The sequence below is a fragment of the Cryptotermes secundus genome, unplaced genomic scaffold, assembly GCF_002891405.2.
Source record: "Cryptotermes secundus unplaced genomic scaffold, Csec_1.0 scaffold899, whole genome shotgun sequence".
NCBI lineage: Eukaryota > Metazoa > Arthropoda > Insecta > Blattodea > Kalotermitidae > Cryptotermes > Cryptotermes secundus.
The window spans coordinates 742,119-762,390 of NW_019731283.1; the positions used below are offsets into that span (position 1 = coordinate 742,119).

A 20,272-nucleotide genomic window follows, 5' to 3' on the forward strand; every position below is an offset into this window, starting at 1 on the left:
TAGTGCCACCCCTCCCAAAGTATACGCCAATGTAATTTGAAAATTATAATACGCAAATAAGAAAGCATGTAGGGATTCAGATCAACTGAGATGTTGACTCAGTCACCTCTGTGGCCTAGTGGTCTGAGATCCTGGCTACATATCCAGAGGTCCCGGTTCGATTCCCGGCGCTACCACATATTCTGAGAAATAGTGAGTCTGGAACGGAGTCCACTCAGCCTCGTGGGGATAATTGAGGAACTATTCCAAGGAAATAGCGCCTCCAGTCTAGAAAACCGAGATTAACGGCCGCGCTGTCCACGCGGCACCCTCTATCCGCAAAAGTTGGCACTAACTTCGTCGACAAGCGGTGGTCGCTGGGTCGGTATAGTTGGCTTGCGGACTAAAACCACGGGAGTTTTTGTTTTTCTGTTTTGTTGATTCATTATTTTTGGCCTCTCGCCGATATTTGTTTAATATAAAATCCGATTTATTAAATATATATTTGTGTGGCATTTGAAATGGGATGGGGTCCCACATTTTTGACTGGCCCGAGCCCCATCTCACCTCTCACAAGCCCTGTATATATATGTATATATAACATAAAGAAGGCTCATATAACTGTTTATCCTGCCGGCGCAAAATATTTCGGCATGGCGAACATTTAGCGAAAACTGCCAAATGTGCGTTTTTATTTTTACGCTGACGGTTAGTGATAACGGGAAGGTGGACGAGATTAAAGTTTATATATAAATATTAGTAATATTTGTGAAGGGTCATGTCATAGCTCAGGCTGTTAGTCGCCAGCTTTCCAGCGCAGCAGCCCGGGTTCGAGCCCAGGTCAGGTCATGCTGAATTGTGGTGAACAAAGTGACATTGGGGCAGGTTTTCTCAGAGTATTTCGGTTTCCCCTGCCAATTCTCATTCCTCCGTCTGCTCAACATTCATCATCATCTATCATCCGGGGCTGGTACAATATACCAATTAGTGGCCGACGTACCAAGTGGACTCAGTCTCACCCCACCTCAATAAATAAAAAAAGTGAATATTTACTTTATTGCGTGTCCATATTTCTGTTGCAGCATGAAGTTGTTTCATGCATTAGAGACAGATGAGTAGGCAGTTGTAAGCACAGAAAAAATGTATCACCAGAGACAGTGGGCATTAAAGAATCGCTTCAACAGGCACTCGCCCTGCGGGAAAGAAGCGATTTGTTACGTTATTAAGACTCGTCCTACTTCAGCAATTTTCCATAGTTGAGGTGCTATGCTACAAGCCGGGATGTCGCGGCTTCAATTCCCGATGAGATCATTGGATTTTTCAACTGACCTAATCCTCCCAGTCGCACTATGGACCTGGGCTTGACTCAGCCTCTAACAGAAATGAGTACCAGGAATTTTCCTGGGAGTAAAGGGTGTACGGCGCGTAAGGCTGGCAGCCTCACGCCATCTCTGAGTCGATTGTCTAGAAAATGTGGGAGCCTTGACCTCTCATAACCCTGTTGTCCTCCATGGCCTGTTCCAGGAATTCTTTTTATTGCTAGTGGGGTGGGACTAAGTTCCTTGTACTGCGGCCACTTCTGGCCTATTGTACCAACTCCAGATGATAGGTGAGGGTATTTGTGGAGCAATTGGTGGAATGAAGATTGGCAGGGGAAACCGAAGTACTCGGAGAAAGCCTGCCCTAGCGCCACTTTGTCCACCACCAATCCAATTTGACCAGACCTGGGATCGAACCCGGTCCACCGCTTTGGGAAGCCAGCGACTAACCGCTTGAGCTATGGCGGGGGCCTATTACAGGGATAGTTTAACCTTACCTCTAAGATACAAATTATCTGCAAATGAGGGCATGGAAGTCTATTTAGACAAATTGTTGTGGGTGTAGGTTGGACGGAGAGACCGAAGAGTAAACGTACAGACGTGAAGCAAATGCTGTTTCCGTTACATATAAGGGAACGCGCTGAATGTTTAAAACGAAGCAGGACTCTGTATCCTGTGTCTGGGTGACATCACCATGAAGATGCAGACTCTTTGGGCGACGGTTCAGAGATCCTTGCTGTATCCATCTTCAAGGCTAAGTGATTACCCAATTATCCCTGCCAATAATTTTATTACAGACCTATAAATCGATGGGAACTACTCCGTCAGAATAAGGGATTTCCGATACAACGTTCACCCGCATGGTGCCATCTGTCTGAAACAGGATAGAATTGGTACTGAACCGCTGTGAAAGCCTGAAATCTGCTATGTGTGATGGATGACAATCACCAGTCGTTTCGCGGTCTGTTACAGCCACCTGTATGTTCACACGGGGCTTTGTTCACAGCGCATCATCATAGCTACAGATTAGCCTTGTTATAGCTGCAATCGCTGTGTTCCGTGCCGGTCTTTCCCCTTTCCCCTCCTGCCTTTCGATCTATATCGACAAAATTGTCCAGTTCTTCTCGTTCTGTTCTGCTTACAATGTCAAATGCATTTAATTCATTTTCAGTGTTTTATCATCATGGTCACCCCTCTGTCCGGTCTAGAAAACCGAAATTAACGGCTGTGGGGATCCGTTGCTCTGACGACGCAACACCCTCTATCCGCAAAAGTTGGCACTAACTTCGCCGACAAGCGGCGGTGGCTTGCTCGGTATAGTTCGCTTACTGACTAAAGCCACGGAGTTTGTTTTGTTATTTGGTCATCCCTCCTATAAATGGTAATGGCCATTAAGTACTTCTTGTTATTTCATCAAGAACCCATCGCACTGATCCATATAGCAATATGCATCTGTCTGTTCCTGTTGCTCGCACTTGGAGCATAGGGCATCCGTGAAACGCTGAGTTTCACTTCAGTTTATTAGTCTTAGAGAGTCGGTAGGACACCTTGGACGGGGGATCAGCCCGACGCATGACCGTTACCTACACAGGGCAACACAAACACAGAATAAACTAAGATATACGTGTTTTGAGCGGTATTCGAACCCACAATCCCAGCGTTCGAGCGGGCGAAGACATTTCATGTCTTAGACCGCGCGGCTACTGTTATCAGCAATATACATACAGTCAGTACTTAATACAACTTCAGGCGAGTTCCTGTTCATGCATTTATATAGTAGTCTTTAATTGTGACATATATACGTCACTTAATTTCACAATAATTGATTTGTCGATTAAAACTCTTTCGGGTTATAGTAGTAACCTGCTTTACAATGCTGACTTTTGTTTCTGTAATTGGTTTTCCTGTACGGCATTTCCACATCTGCTGCCGAAAGACCGACGCAATGAATGCAATAGGGTTGTAACATAGCAGTGGAAACGTTTCATATAATGTAATTATCAAAAATTAACTTTCAAGAATTGTGTTTTGCAGAAGTAAACACGTGGAAAGCGGAGATTTCGTTACACAACTGTTGTTCCGGTACCATCCAATACGCATATGAATTATTAATTCTTTAAACAGTACATTTATTTCAAATAATTTATCAATATTCAGTTCGTACCTCAAAGCAAACACATTACATTTCTGCTACAAAGACCGACCGGTTATTGCTGTTTATTGTGAAAACCACACGAAATATACATGATCTGCATGGGTAGAAAACCGCCTCTGTGGTCAGAGTTTCTGGTTACAGATCCAGAGGTCCGGGTTCGATTCCCGGCGGTACCAGGTTTTTTTATAATTAGTGGGTCTGGAACGAGGTCTATTCAGCATCGTGAGGATAATTGAGGAGCTATTTCAAGGAAATAGCGACTCTAGTCTGAAAAAACTGAGATTAACGGCCGTGGGGATTCGTTGCGCTGACCACGCGGCACCCTCTCTCCGCTAAAGTTAGCATTAACTTCGCCGACACGACGGTCGCTCGGTCGGTATGGTTCGCTTGCGGACTAAAACCACAGAGTGTGTTGTTTTTGTGTTGGTAGAATGAGGAGTTTTAGTATGTTTTAAAGCAGGTTGTACATATAGTAGCCACTGGACTTTAAAACCTTAAGCCTTATTTCTCTTCTAACAGAGTCAACTCGGATTAACTCTAATTCATCTAAATAATATTAAAAAATACCGTTTTTAAATTTCAAGAAAACACATAATTTTACCTTCTGGATCAGTTTCAGGAAAAGTTTCTGACACAAAATTGAATCTATTAGCAGACTCTGTGAACGACAAGCAGCGACATAAACATAATAACAGACTGTACACACAGAGGCCAAAGACCTATAAAGGTTTAAACACAGAATATCTGCAGGGTGCCAAGCGTTTTAGCCTTTGTGCCTTAATTCGTAAGGAAATATAAGCCGCGCAATCCCTCAGAGCATACGTCTGGCGGCCAACAGCTTCTGTGAACCCGTGGCTCAGTGATTGTAAATCCTGCTTCAATTTCTGAACTTCCAGCATTTCAATCTCAGTCTAAAAATTAGCTTTCCTTGTTGAGTTTGGCCACCTCTGTGATCTAGTGGTCAGCGTTCCTGGCTACAGATCCAGAGGTTCGGGTTCGATTCCCGGCGCTATCAGATTTTCTTGGGGAAGTAGTGTGTCTGGAACGGGGTCCACTCAGCCTCGTGAGGATAATTAAGGACCTATTTCAAGGAAATAGCGGCCCCGGTTTAGAAAATTGAAATTAACGGCCGTGGGGATTCGTTGCGCTGACCACGCGACGCCCTCTATCCGCAAAAGTTAGCACTAAATCTTCGCCGACAAGCAGCGGTTGCTCGGTCGATATAGTTCGCTTGCGGACTAACGCCACTGAGTTTTTATTGAGTTTTCTCGTATTTTTCATCATTCCCTCCAAACAAATGCACGTTGTTCTCGAAAAATCGTTTTTCATAACTGTATCTGGACTTGAAGTAACTTATACAGTGAAGAAAGCTTTGTTAAATGAGACAAAAATATATTTTACGCATGGGTTGGGGTGATACTCTTAACAGACTTGAATTTAAGTTCTCGTTATGGTCTACAGCATCGCGAAGATGCACTTCAGAATTAAATTTTACGTCGCAATAGCAGGAAAGTGTTACGCTTAGGAGAACGAATCTCCATACACATTCACTGAATGTCATGGTTGAGTAGGCTGCACTCGGCTTTGTCCCTAGTTGATTTGTCGTTCCGGATGCAGATCGCGATAATCATGGTTTCTTGTCTTTCCCAGCTCCTTCAAGCTGATACTAGGGAGCACCTGTATCCCCAGATCCTTCAAGCTGATACTAGGGAGCACCTGTATCCCCAGATCCTTCAAGCTAATACTAGGGAGCACCTATATCCCCAGATCATTCAAGCTGATACTAGGGAGCACCTATATCCCCAGATCCTTCAAGCTGATACTAGGGAGCACCTGTATCCCCAGATCCTTCAAACTGATACTAGGGAGCACCTATATCCCCAGATCCTTCAAGCTGATACTAGGGAGCACCTATATCCCCAGATCCTTCAAGATGATATTACGGTGACACGTTAAAATAGGCACGGCCACTTCTTTCCGCAAACTTTCCATTTCGACACATCATCAATCTGCATGCCCATGCTCTACAACCTGAGTAGTTAAGACAGCATCGATAAATAAACTAAGAACCAAGGGAATAACTGCGCATATTTTGAAAGAGGTCCTCATGTTGTGCCTCATACTCTCCAAGCAAGTATAAAAATCACTCACAGTAGTTCTGTTATCTGACGCTACGTAACCGAGTCAGTTGAGAAAGTGCGAGTGTCAAACTCACGGCCGTGTGAAGTGGAACCAACAATTGTACTGCTGCCTCCTGTACTAGTAGGAAAGTGTTGGTAAACGAATCTCCCACTTCTCAACAAAAGCCAATTTCAGTTACCATAATAGTTTACCGGGTGGGTGCATTTACAATGTGAAGCTTTATTCGAGGTTTGAACAAAAGTGTCGTGTCAGGAGAACAATTCATGAACATACAAACATCGCATCGCCAATCGAGGTTACGGAAGCGGTGGAGGCTGAAACGTTTCATCATCAATTTTACATAATGACACACCTAATATCATGACGAAGAATGCTGTCTTCTGGTGTGTGATTGATGCCTTGTATTCCTGGTAGAAATTGACCCTGAAGATAGAGGCAGTACTTTCCTCCAAAATGCTGATGAATTTCTATTAATGGTAATAGTACTCCTTATAGCCACCGCTGCGAGAACTCTAAATCCAACTTCATTTCATGACGATCATATCATATTATTTCCTTCTCTGCTCCAATGTAGCGTCGTGCCTAGCCCCCCACCCAGTCATTCTATGGCTCTGTGCAATATCCACATTCCTTCTGGGACGTCCACGTTTCCCCCTTGCTACAGGTATCCCTATATAATTTCCTGTCGGCATTTGTATTCACGCAATTCGATAAATATGCCGCATCTCGTACAGCCCCCATTGCTTGCGTCAGAATCAGGGCTCCTCTCCCAAGGAAAGCGTTCCAGTAATCAGGCCTCCTCTCCCAAGGAAAGCGTTCCAGTAATCAGGCCTCCTCTCCCGAGAAAAGCGTTCCAGTAATCAGGCCGTCTCTCCCGAGTAAAGCGTTACAGTAATCAGGCCTCCTCTCCCGAGGAAAGTGTTCCAGTAATCAGGCCGTCTCTCCCGAGTAAAGCGTTACAGTAATCAGGCCTTCTCTCCCGAGTAAAGCGTTACAGTAATCAGGCCTCCTCTCCAAAGGAAAGTGTTCCAGTAATCAGGCCTCCTCTCCCAAAAAAGCGTTCCAGTAATCAGGCCTCCTCTCCCGAGAAAAGCGTTCCAGTAATCAGGCCTCCTCTCCCGAGGAAAGCGTTCCAGTAATCAGGCCTCCTCTCCCAAAAAAGCGTTCCAGTAATCAGGTCTCCTCTCCCGAGGAAAGCGTTCCAGTAATCAGGCCTCCTCTCCCGAGAAAAGCGTTCCAGTAATCAGGCCTCCTCTCCCGAGGAAAGCGTTCCAGTAATCAGGCCTCCTCTCCCAAAAAAGCGTTCCAGTAATCAGGTCTCCTCTCCCGAGGAAAGCGTTCCAGTAATCAGGCCTCCTCTCCCGAGAAAAGCGTTCCAGTAATCAGGCCTCCTCTCCCGAGGAAAGCGTTCCAGTAATCAGGCCTCCTCTCCCAAAAAAGCGTTCCAGTAATCAGGTCTCCTCTCCCGAGGAAAGCGTTCCAGTAATCAGGCCTCCTCTCCCGAGAAAAGCGTTCCAGTAATCAGGCCTCCTCTCCCGAGGAAAGCGTTCCAGTAATCAGGCCTCCTCTCCCAAAAAAGCGTTCCAGTAATCAGGTCTCCTCTCCCGAGGAAAGCGTTCCAGTAATCAGGCCTCCTCTCCCGAGAAAAGCGTTCCAGTAATCAGGCCTCCTCTCCCGAGGAAAGCGTTCCAGTAATCAGGCCTCCTCTCCCAAAAAAGCGTTCCAGTAATCAGGTCTCCTCTCCCGAGGAAAGCGTTCCAGTAATCAGGCCTCCTCTCCCGAGAAAAGCGTTCCAGTAATCAGGCCTCCTCTCCCGAGGAAAGCGTTCCAGTAATCAGGCCTCCTCTCCCGAGAAAAGCGTTCCAGTAATCAGGCCTCATCTCCCGAGGAAAGCGTTCCAGTAATCAGGCCTCCTCTCCCAAAAAAGCGTTCCAGTAATCAGGTCTCCTCTCCCGAGGAAAGCGTTCCAGTAATCAGGCCTCCTCTTCCGAGAAAAGCGTTCCAGTAATCAGGCCTCCTCTCCCGAGGAAAGCGTTACAGTAATCAGGCCTCTTCTCCCGAGGAAAACGTTCCAGATATGCTTAGGAGAGCAGACTGGGTGGACTCACGGGAGGACGAGTTTATCAAGCGCTTCGGCCGGCACAATTATCGAATCGTAACTTGCTGCTGTATTTCATAATTTGATGGAACGACGAGAAAATGAAGTTTTAGATCGATTGGTAATGGAGAGACGATGGAGTGTCATGCATCCCAGTCAGGATGTCAGATAGCACGGCCGAACACGTATCTAAAGTGATATTCACGCAGTTTGAGTGAATTCAACATGTTGAAAAGGTGTCATAATGAACCATTCACTGAGAGTACCAAATAAAGTTTAGGAGCCGGAATAGTTTAGTCGGTATAGCGAGGGACTACGGGCTGGACGGCCGGGGTTCGATTGCTGGCAGGAGTAAGAATTTTTTCTCTCCTTTACAGCGTCCATACCGGCTCTGGGGCCCACCCAGCTTCCTAGCCAATGGGTACCGGGGGTAAAGCGGCCGGGGAGTGAAGCTGACCACTCACGTTCATCTAGTGTCGAGGTAAGAATAATGGAGCTACACCTCCACTCCCCATACATCTTAATGATATAGTACTTAATTAATTAAATTCAATGAGAATTTTACCTTTAACAGTTAAGTTTTAGTTACCTACATAAATCAAGAGGTGCTATTGTAGCGGTGGGTATACTCTTCAGCGGGCGGATAAACTGGTTCGCGAGCCTCTCAGAACGCCTCTCGCCCGCAGCTTTTCAACACTTAGTAACTATACGGGTCTTTCTTAAGACGCTCATAGTCGCTGGTTAAAGAATTTGCTGCTTCTTGAAACCGAGGGATCACAATTGTGTTCACTAGAGCCCACCGGTAGTCCCTTTTCTGACTAAGGGAAGTTCAGTTTACACCCTCACACCCCATTTCAGCATCACCTTCTTATCTACCCCTAGGTCTCATGAGCGCTGGAAATGTGCTCCCTACAAGTACATGTTTATACTCTCCACTCGAGTACACCGTATCTTTGGAGCCCCGGCATTAGCAGTAATGAGTTTTGTGACGCCGTTACTAGTCTTCACTACTTTCTCTGTATTGAGATAGTCCTCTCACGGGCCGCATAATGCCGCCGGGCCACAGTTACGCTCTTCATTTTCCAGCTCAGAGCTTCTGCTACTGTATTCGGGCTTTAAAATGGTCTGAAAGCATATAACTTATGTAATTAAACTCTTGTTCTGCTTTAGAATATAGCAAGTATAAGGAGGTACAAAAATGAATGCATAATCACCGTAATGGCTGTTGGTTTAGCGACGCTGTATCAGTTTCGTTGGCTGTTTAACTTTGAGGAAATTTATTATTCAAGCTAGATGATTGGGTGATTAGAAGAAATGTGTATATTGGAGTAGTTGGTCTGGAACGGGGTCCACTCAGCCTCGTGACGATAACTGACGAGCTATTTCAAGGAGATAGCGGCTCCGGTCTAGAAAACCGAGAGACCACAGGGAAGAGCAAGTCGTAGGTGGGTGGACAATATTAAAATGGATCTTAGAGAGATAGAATAGGACGGTATGGATTGGATTGATCTGGCTCAGGATAGGGACCAGTGGAGGGCTCTTGTGAACACGGTAATGAATCTTCGGTTTCCATAAAATTCTGGGAAATTCTAGAGTAGCTGCAGAATTGGCGGCTCCTCAAGAAGGGCTCAGCTCCGTGAGTAAGTAAATGTACACACATACATATATGTAGGTCTATATGTAATATTTACAGGTAATTTCGCATACTTTTGCGTGTTATTTGTGTGTTAATTCGTTATCGATATATTTAATGAAATTCAATTTAACGTAAAGAACACGAATGGATTCGGTCAGTACTCATTTCGCTTTTACATTAAATACCCTGCATCAACATTTACTTAATGACACACATATATAAACATATACAGGCTGTGTACAAACAAGTACGTATCTAAAACGGTATATGAGTTGAAGCGTAGATCGGCACATATTTTTTTTCTCTGTGGCGCTACAGCCCCAATTTTGGGCCTAGGCCTACCTCCATGAAACTCTCCGTTTCACTTCGGTTTACTAGATCTTACACTTACGGTAGGACTCCTTGGGCGGGTGATCAGCTCGTCGCAAGGCCTCTACCTGTAGACAAACACAGAAAAACGCACACAAACATCCATGCCCTGAGTGGGATTAGATCGGCATATATTGTCGGGGGGAATAAAATAAAATAAAATTCCGGTGTTTAATTAACGTAAATATTTTTAACTGGAATACAGATATATCTGCATAAAGCTTTTTAAAAATATATTCATTTATAAGTACGAAGAAGCTGTACAAAATAATCGAATTAAAACAAAGCTGTCAAAGAAATGTCATTCGTTAAGAGCTGATGTCATGCTGAGATTTCGAAATGCAATCTCTCTTTTATTTATATTTAATCAGGCGCTTTACACCGAGACAAAAACGAACATTTCATATTGCATAAATTTAGGGTAATGTATACGAAATAAGTGAGACACTGTTCTCCAGAGTTAGGTACCATGAGGTAAGTGGTACAGCGGGTATTGCGCTTTCGTATAGTTGATTTTATCTACATCTTACATCCGGGATATTACGTTAGAACTTTAGTTTTTTTTCTCCCTTTATTTTACTGCATAAACTAACTGCTCTATTTTTTAACTATACGAGTATACCTGTATTCCTATTCACAGCTGCACTTGTCACCTCTGGGCATTCGCAGTGACTGAAGAAGACAGCATAAAAGTGTCGTAGAGGGACAGTGCATCAGTCGGTAGTACTGCCAGACTCGCTTTTGGCTGCCAAAGTTGGACTGACGCTTTACAGAGAACACTCCGCTATCATAACCACTTTCTGGGCAGCAGAACCCATAAGTTCCATGCATCTACTCATACAGCGTATCAATGGAAATAATCCGTGAGATTTCAAGCTCTCATTTCGATGACATTAAGAATATGTGGGATATTACGCCGTGCAGTCTGGTATAAGTTTACCCACACTGTTTGACTTAACATTGGATCTGAAACCCCGGAAAACTCCTACAAGCAAAGCGTAATATCCCCAAACTCTTCGATTTCGAGATGGTTCCATCCGCCTCCTATCCTCATAACTTGTCTTCCTAAAATCCGTCTTAATGCTAGTCTCGGATCATGTTTTTAGTTTTCGAAGTTATGACATTCCAAAACATTTCTCCAGCAAAATTGTGTATGTATTTCTTTTACCTCCGATACTGTCTACACGTGAGGACCATCGAATTTCCGCGTTACCTTGCTCTTAGGTTCATACATAAAATTACGTTAAGCACGTGTGACTAATATTCTTCCTGCGAAATAGAAGCCCACGTGTCAGCCCATACAAAACTGTGGTAAAAATATTATCAGAATGCTGTGGAAAGTAGTCAGAATGATCAGTTCCTGGATTGAGTAATAACAATCATGTTTTTAAATTAATTCTTCTAATTTAATATACACCTCGTTTTCATTTGTCGATCTGTTTCGTCGATAAGTATCTTCTCACATTTTTCAAATGGTTATTCACCGATAGACGTCATTATGTTGCCAAGTCCTTAAATATTTCAGAAAATGTTATAGAACTTTTCCCGTTACCATAACATCGGAGACTTACGTGATCTCCGAAACGTCTGCGATAAATCCTACATCCACACATCACGACCAAGAAAAGGGATCCGAAACAATGTTATGAGTCTTATAATTCTTAATGTCATTTCGATTTTTCTTCGATCCAAACAACATTGTAGCGTCATTATTGATCGCAAACTACAAAAAATATTGGCGATGCTGCATAATTTAGCCGAAACGAAGCAATGGTGTTCGAATATTCAATCGGCAGTGAATTAGTCCTTAATTGAGTTATCAATTACCTCGCTTTCCATTCCATTATCAACAGCAGTGCTGCCAACCCTCCAGAGCCTCCCGCTTGTGATTCACGTCGGGGACCTGAAACTGGTCTTACCGGGTGCACATCAACTGCTTCACCATACAGTATCTAGGTATAGGCCTACTGCATGAGGACTTATGAGTTGCTGTAGCCTTGAATTTGAGAGGGCAGTAACTCATTATATCTCATTTCAGAATCTAATATTTGTTACACAAATTAACTGATAAATAGCATATTCAGCCACAAAGGATAGATAAAGGTAAAGCTATCCCTGTAATAGGCCATGGAGGCCCATAGATTTATGAGAGGTTGAGGCTGCCACATTTTCTAGACAATCGGCTCAAAGATGGCGGTGAGGTTGACAGCCCTACGCGCCGGCCATCCTTTACTCCTGGAAAGATTGATAGTTCTAATTTCTCTTCGAGGCTGAGTCGATCCCGGGGCCATAATGCGGCTGTAAGGATTAGATCAATTGAAAGAACCAATAACCTCATCGGGAATCGACCCCGTAACTTTCCGGCTTGTAGCATAGTGCCACAACCAGCTACGCTACCACCACAAAGGACAGTTACGCATATATTTTATCTGTGAAGCGCCATTAGTGTTTCCCTCTCATTAGTTTGCAAACTATAAGAATATTTACGTAATATAAAGCATTCACCTTACCCAAAGCTGCGACTTTGGTCTCACTCTACCATCCACTATACCTGTATATATATAAAGTGTGCTGTGCCCCTTAAAGTGCCAATTCATGTTACCCAATTTATCGCATCATTATGGAGTTTTGAAATAGAGTTTATTAGGAAATCACGACAAAGTATAAACATTTATGGACCGAGAGCAGTTTTATCACCATCCTCAAGAGGTCACGTCAGACGTACTGGTGCTGAGACGCGCTTCAGATGAGAGTTCTGTTCCTCCCCTCAAAGAATTCACGTATTCTCGTAATTTGGCGACGGGAGAGAGTGAGCGAAGACTCGTTTAATATATGAGGAAAATTTCGAAGGTCGCGGTCCAGTGGGTGGCACGCGTTCTTCTTATCCATGAGGTCCATGTTTCAAATCTTGATCTGGAGACCAGCTAGCTAATCTGTTGTGGTTCTCCCCAGTCTCTCATAGCAAGTAACTGTTAGTGCCTTATATTAGGTCACGGCCGCTTCCTTCAACATTCTTTCTACTTCATTATTAACTAGTCATCAGTATACTGTGTGAACTTAGCGACTGAAAGCGTCGTTAAACATGTCAAGAAAATGTTTAACTTTATTTGACTAAAATATATATTTATGTATATGACGCCTTTACATGTTTCGGCCAATGAATCACCATCTTCAGAAGGAAAATAACAAACACTTTGAGGAAACTACTATTACATAAATCATAGTAACGCCTCAACAAACAACGAAAGGACTAACGGATTATCAACAAACACAGACTCTTTAACTACATACAGAAGAAAAAACACTGCCCGGACCTCCAAGGACGGCAATTTACCCAATCTCCCGTTGATGAAAAAGGCACGAAGACACGAACCTTAGCGGTTTAAGATTGTAAATAATAAGAATTTTATTAGCGTAGCTGGTTGAGGGGCTATGCTACAAGCCGGAAGGTAGGGGGTCCAAGGCCCGGTGAGGTCAATGGATTTTTTCAGTTGACCTAATCCTTCCAGCTGCACTATGGCCCTGCGGTCGACTCAGCCTCTAACAGAAATTAATACCAGGAATTAATTAAACAATTTTCATGGGGAGTAAAGGGCGGCCGGCGCGTAAGGCTGACAACCTCACCACCGTCTTTGAGCCGATTGTCTAGATAATATGGGACCCTCAACGTTTCGCAACCCTATGGGCCTTCACGGCCTGTTACAGAGATAGCTTTACTTTTTATTAATATTTTGACTCAGCACATTCTAACTTAATTAAAATCTCTATATAAAATTTTGAACAAATTTGAACTCGATGTACTATGACTTATGTAATAGTTTCCTCAACGTGTTTGTTATTTGCCTTCTGAAGATGGTCATTTATTGACCGAAACGTGTAAAGGCACCACATATATATATGAGTCACACTAGACGGTTTAGTCAAATAATTCTATAAAATCAAGAATAAGAATATAAGCGCTGTGTACAACTGCATATCACAAATGTCGGATACAGACTATGCACTCTCCCACAAAGACAGTGCGTCGGTACGTATCGTCTGAAGCTCCGGCGATAAACGGATTTCTGTTTGGTTCTTGGCACGCTGACAGCCTGACGGCTGAGGGGCGTCCAGATCTGATTGCTACGTGCGCAGGAGCGCGCGGTCAACTTAGAGCCTCCCGCAAGTCGTCACGCTTCTCAGCCGGAAGTGTTAGCCGTTCCTCCCGTACAGTCGGCCCTCGCTGCAATGGCCGACGAACTTACTGCCGACTTGCCAAGATTACAGCAGATGCTGCGAGTTATCTCTGTTGCTATCAGAGTAATGTTCGTGCTTGCCTCAGATTCAGATATTAATGCACATAAATCGAAATGCTGATTGCTCACTGAGAATACATTAGAGAAAATCGGTGTGAGATTTGAACACGACTCTTGAAAACCTTTCAGATCACTTGCACAGGAACAGGGATGTCAAATTTAATCACTTCCCGAAAAAGTATTTCTAAAGAATATAAACTTTTTACTTAGATGCGGGAATCCGTGCATAACTGCAGAGAGAATTTGCAGAACGTGCCGACATCTGGGTAAGTTTTGTTTGTAATATGTTAGGCGGAAGGTTTATCGATTGTGTTATCAGTTTGAAACTCCGCGGCTCAAAAACTGCCAACTCAGCAGCCCGTCAGTTTGCTCTAATATGTTCGCAATTTATCGGCTAAACATTCACAATTTTTTTTTAATGAAATACAGGGCCTTTTTTTTAATGCTAGTGGGGTGGGACTAAGTCCCTTGCACTGCGGCCACTTCTGGCCTATTGTACCAGCCCCAGATGATAGGTGAGGGTGATTGTGGAGCAATTGGTTGAATGAAAGTTGGTAGGGGAAACCGAAGTACTCGGAGAAAACCCGCCCCAGCGCCACTTTGTCCACCACAAATCCCACTTGACAAGACCCCGGGATAGAACCCGGGCCGCCACGGTGGGAAGCCAGCGACTAACCGCTTGAGCTATGACGCGGCCAATAAAGAGCCTTAGATGCGTAATGTAAGATGTTTAGAATGATTAATGCAACGTAACTTCGAAATCTCCTACTCATCGTTACTCGACTTCTTTCTCATAAATGAGACATTCAGATTTGGGGATAATTTTGTCCATATCTGTTCTTTCCGGTTTTTTTAAACAGCCTGTGGAACCGCAATGCGAGTCCCCCTCACAATACGTGCAGTCACTCGGAAAGGAGTGTCTGTGAACCAGCCGCCCGTAATTGTAACGTTACGTCCGTTCAGCGTAATGAAGCGTAATTCTTGTACACGGCTTATTGACAGGCGCCGAAAAGTGTTCAGCTCTCACACAAACATTTCCATTCCTAACGTGCCTGAATATTTGAGAAGAAAACAGAAGCGCATATATACATTGACGTGGCCGCTCCATAGCTGAAGCGGTTAGTCGCTGGCTTCCCACTGCGACGGCCCGGGTTTGATCCCGGGTCTGGTCAAGTGGTATTTGTGGTGGACAAAGTGGCGCTGGGGCAGGTTTTCTCCGAATACTTCGGTTTCCCCTGCCAATCTTCATTCCACCAATTGCTCCACAATCACCCTCACCTATCATCTGGGGTTGGTACAATAGGCCAGATGTGGCCGCAGTACAAGAGACTTAGTCCCACCCCAATAGCAATAAAATATTATACAATGACATATGCAACTTATTACAGTTTGCTGTTTAATGGACAGTAGCCAAATTTCGCTTGTCGCGATATGTGTTCTATGAAGACTGAGTTCCCAGTTATTTAACTGCTCTATATGAGCCTGAGGTGTTACACAGCATCGCATTAAAGTTGTGAAATTATTATAAGTGTATATATATATTTCGTATGGTTTTCAGAATAAGCAGCGATTGTTTCCCTAAAGGCAGGCCGCGCTATAGCTCGAGCGGTTAGTAGCTGGCTTCCCACCGCGGCGGTCCGGGTTCATTCCCGGGTCTGGTCAAGTGGGATTTGTGGTGGACAAAGTGGAGCTGATGCGGGTTTTCTCCTAGTACTTCGGCTTCCCCTGCCAATCTTCATTCCACCAAATTCTCCATCATAATCACCCGGGGCAGGCTACAATAGGCCAATCAGTGGCCGGCGTGCCGAGTGGACCCAGTTGGACTCCACCCCCCACTAAGCGAATTAAAAAAATAAATAATTCCCTAAAAACAGCGTGTTCTCTCTCAGATAGGAACTGAGTGTTTAACTATTATTCAGATTAAATTCGTGCTTCAGATGTTTAAGGCGTGAATTTTTAAACTATGTAATTCCGCCCCCCCCCCNCCCCCCCCCAATAATACGTAAATTCTCCCGACCCGCATGTCTGCGGTCAGCGAAAAGCACAGCTTTGCACACTATTACAGGCCCTTGTCAGCCTATACGGTGACAGTAGCAATGTACCTACTCGTAGCTTTGCGTTTTCTCTACACCTGTAGGAAGCTATGAAATATCGCTGTAAGTTCACGAAAAATGCAGTTCTGCTAATTGTTACAGGCATCTAACAGACTGTACGTTGGAAGCAGGAAACCTCTCCGCACCTACAGTAATATATTCCTGTACGCTCACGGAAAAATTGCGAAATGTTTCACCTGCTGCAGCTACATTTTCCGTGATATTCTGTATGAAATCTTATTGGCTTGCCATAATTCTATCTGGATACAACATTTTGAATAATTCTTGAGAATTCGTAGTGCTCCCTTAGATTGGGCGGCGAGTCTGTGGGGTCGTGACCCACAGTTTGAGAAGCCATGGATTAAGCTGTAGGAGCAACTGACATGACTGTTCGCGCTCAATCTGCACAAATTGTAAACTGGAAGGAAAGTACACACTGACCACACACATTAGGCACTAACCAAAGCAGGACAGATCAGAGCGGCAGGGTTGTCGAAGTGCACGGAGCACTATGGACACGAATTGCACAGCTTACTATATTTTGGTATACGGTTTTTGTTGTGGATTCGTGTAAAGAGATGGTCCGTTTTCGACATTCAACTTCAGAGATAACTTAGCAATGGCTCAATTACAAATAATGCAATTAACTTCTCGAGTACTTTGTTAACAGCCGTGCAGTTGCCACAAGTATAATTCTGTCAGCACATTGAATATGTGAAAATGCAGATCAAAATTCTTCAAGGCAGCAACATTTTGTCTACACCTGAAGTGACATTCGGTCGGTAAGCAAGATAGTGTTTGTGATGACGGGATATACCACGCGAGGGTCAGATGAAGGGAACAAGAGTTTTCCCATTTAGAATAAATCGCCCCCTGCACCACAGAATGTAAAAACCGGAGCTGAGCGATATCGTACGGACTGATAGACCGACAAACGCAGGCCACAACGGAAATGCGTCTAAATTTTACATGAGACTGGACTGGAAAGCAACGCTCCACATAGACATTACAGTCTTAATAGATAGCGGATGTTGAAACGAAACTTTCACCTGAACTGTCATTAGTGAACCGGCTAAACTTATTTAAATAATCGTTACGTAACACTGAAATACACAGAATGTTTCATAGTTTTAATGTCGTTCTTTCCAAATTTTTCAGTAACTTTCTTTCCCGACCTACGAAATATGTAAATATTTACTCGGCTCATAAGTATCAGTGAGGCTGATAAATGTCACTGATTGGGATTTAATGTATGCATGTACCTGGGGTCCTGAGTAGCACCTGTACGGCTCCTCCTGGCGGCTGCAAGGGCCGCCTGCAGCCAGCTGGGGACGGCGTCCTTACCGCCCCCACAATTGGGGCTCGCATCCGTCCCATCTCGGCAGAGGCGCCACACGTGCAGACCTCCTCCTCCTCGCCGTCCTCTACATCCTCCTCCACTTCCCCTTCCTCATCCTCCTCATCCTCTTCCTCCTCTTCCTCCTCCCGTACCAGAATCACATAATCTGCGTCGAAAAACTTGTTCTTTGATTCGTCGAACTGAACACGGTGCTTCTTCTTGGGGGCAGGCTGGTTCTGTGGGGGCGGCGGCTGCTGCTGAGGTGGGGGTGGAGGTGCAGGCAAGGGGGCGGCCTTGCCTCCCGGAATCTTCTTGTGATGTCCCCCACTGCCAGTCCTCTTCAGCACGGATTTTAGGATCGACCTTGCCGTCGAGTGGTGGTGGTGATGATTGTTCACGTGCCCATTGCAGTCATTTGCCGCCCCCGACGCCGTCTCCGTGTTGGTTCCGCCGTTGGCTATGATGACGGACTTGACGTCTGCCGGCGTCGCGTCGTTGTCGTTGGTTTTATTCTTCTGCCGCATGGCATCACCACACCTGTTGCCCACTGAACTCACTGCGTCCCTAGGGACTGCAGCATCACTCGCACGGTGGACTGGTGCCTGGTCCCTAGGGACGGGACTGCTGTTCGCTGCTGCACGTCCTCTCTCCGGGGCGTCCTGCTCCGAACTGCCTATCGAGGTGCAGTTAGTGCCGTCATGCGCCGCTTCACTTCCGGTGTCGCCACTGCTCGTGTGTTGCTCGTCCCTGGTCGATATTGGCGACGCCGTCATGCTGGGGGCGGTGCAGGGGTGGCTGTTCACCGTAGCCACCTCTATTTCATCCTCCCTATTTCCTACCTTGGTCTTCCTGTCCTTCTCTCTTACTTTATCTAAACCGTCCTCTATACACGCTGTTTGTTTTGTCGGCTTTGTCACCTCTGTCTTATCGCGTCCTTCATTTGCCGCCACCTCTTCTATTGCTTTATTTGAATCTCCATGTTCCTCCATACACTCTCCTCGTTTCGTTGATTTGGCCTGCTCTACATCACCGTCCCTTTCATTTGCCGCCGCTTTCGTCTGGGTCTCCTTGTCCACGGGTTTTCTTGTGGCCTTCTCTGATTCGGTGAATGTCAACATATGCACACTTGTCTGTGTCTCCTTATCAGAACTCCGCGCGTGTCCCATCTCTTCGCTGTCCGCAGAAATTGTTTCGCAACTCATTCCACGGCCTCCTGAGGCATCAACTTTACATGACACAGGATCATGCTTGAAACTCGCCTCGCACCTGTCAATATCCAGATGAATGTTGTCTCGCGTTGTCGTGGTAACGGCACTGGTTTCATTAACAGCGTCATCTTCATTGTCGTCAATGAAAGGGAAGCGGGTGTTACTTTTGTTGTTGCTATGAGTGGCGCCTATCAGCTGTTCTAATGCAATCGGAACAATACGCGTGGCTGCACAGCCTCTGGTTGAACTTAACCCGACGTTTCTAATATCGAAAGTCGATGAGGTCTCTGAGATTTCTTTGTCATCGTCTTCATTTAGTACGACGTCTTTGTCGCCCAGACATGATTTTTCTATAGGCATATCGCGATGTTTTAATTCAGCATCCGTCGTGTCTGTATTTACACCATCACTTCTCATACTTAACGAGATGTTTACACAACCATAGTCCATTGCGCCTGTATTCGATGTTACATCATCATTGTGTTTCATTTGTTTATCAATTAAGTCTGTATTCGTGGTTGCACCATCACTGCCGAAAGTTAACTTGACATTTTCTAGATCGATCTTCGTTTTGTGTGTAATTGCATTGTCACTAGTCGTGTTTAACTTGACATCAATGTTCGCCACTTCGGATTCGCCGCTGCCGCTGCCTCTGTCAGTATAACACTGGGAAGTATCCCCAACGTCTTCAGACTCCGCTGTGGAGTACGGGTTTCCCATCTCGTGGCCGTGTCGACATACATTCAGCATCCTCACATTGTCATCGCTGGATGTTGGATCCGGTGATTTTCTTGACGAAACGTCCGGCAGTTTCTTCCTTGTGACATCACTACTCTTTGCCTCATTGTAAGGGACGTAATGAGGTTCATATAGACGTGATTGTGTATCCTCAGATACATCGATATCCTTTGTAGACTGGCAGCATAAACAGGATACTGTGGCGTAGTTCACACCATGTGGATGATCTTGAATTTGTATATTTACTGGGCTTTGTTGATATGCAGACAAATTAACGGTTTCGTGATCCTTGACGCTAGTCAGATTGTCTGGCTTTAATCCATTATTCTGATCACACAGTAAGTAATTTTCATTGTATCCCAGGAATGTCACATGATCGCCAATTGTGTCACTTTTAAGTTGAGCCGAGTTGTGAACCCGTGTAGTGTCAAGACGAATGCCGGCCGCGGACTGCGGGAGAAGGCAGGACGGGCAGAGTGGAGGAAGCAATTGGTCACGGTATGTGAGTACTTGCAAGGTGTAGGCCAGACCCTCTCTCACCAGCCGCCCCTCCTCACCAACACTTGCTGTCTCAGATTCCTCCTCTTCAGCACTGACAGAGGTTGAACCAACACTAATCGACTCAAAATGGTTCAAGCTGCCATCTGTGACGCCTACTTCCTCAGCTTTAACACTATCTGCGTCTGGTTGCGTCATTTTTAACTCATCAACACTAACCAACGAACCTACTACCTGGGGGAAATTGGTACTGCCACTAACATTAATCTTTGTTGTTTCTGATTCGGCACTAGCGAAACTCTTACTGACTCCACCTGTGTCTTCTCCCGACTCATAATACTCATTGACACTAACCGAGTGATTCTGTTTTGGAACTCTAAATGTATCATCAGTTCCAGTAAAC

At 44.9% G+C, this 20,272-nt stretch overlaps 1 protein-coding gene across 1 annotated transcript in view; it reads right to left on the reverse strand.

Moving 5' to 3' along the window:
• Window positions 1–19,083, reverse strand: part of LOC111866917 — a 192,934-nt gene extending 173,851 nt beyond the window's left edge. Inside the window, exon 1 of the mRNA XM_023856286.2 lies at window positions 17,349–19,083. Coding sequence (XP_023712054.1) covers window positions 17,349–19,083 — 1,735 coding nt within the window. The remainder of the gene's footprint in view (window positions 1–17,348) is intronic.
• Window positions 19,084–20,272: the final 1,189 nt, after the last annotated feature.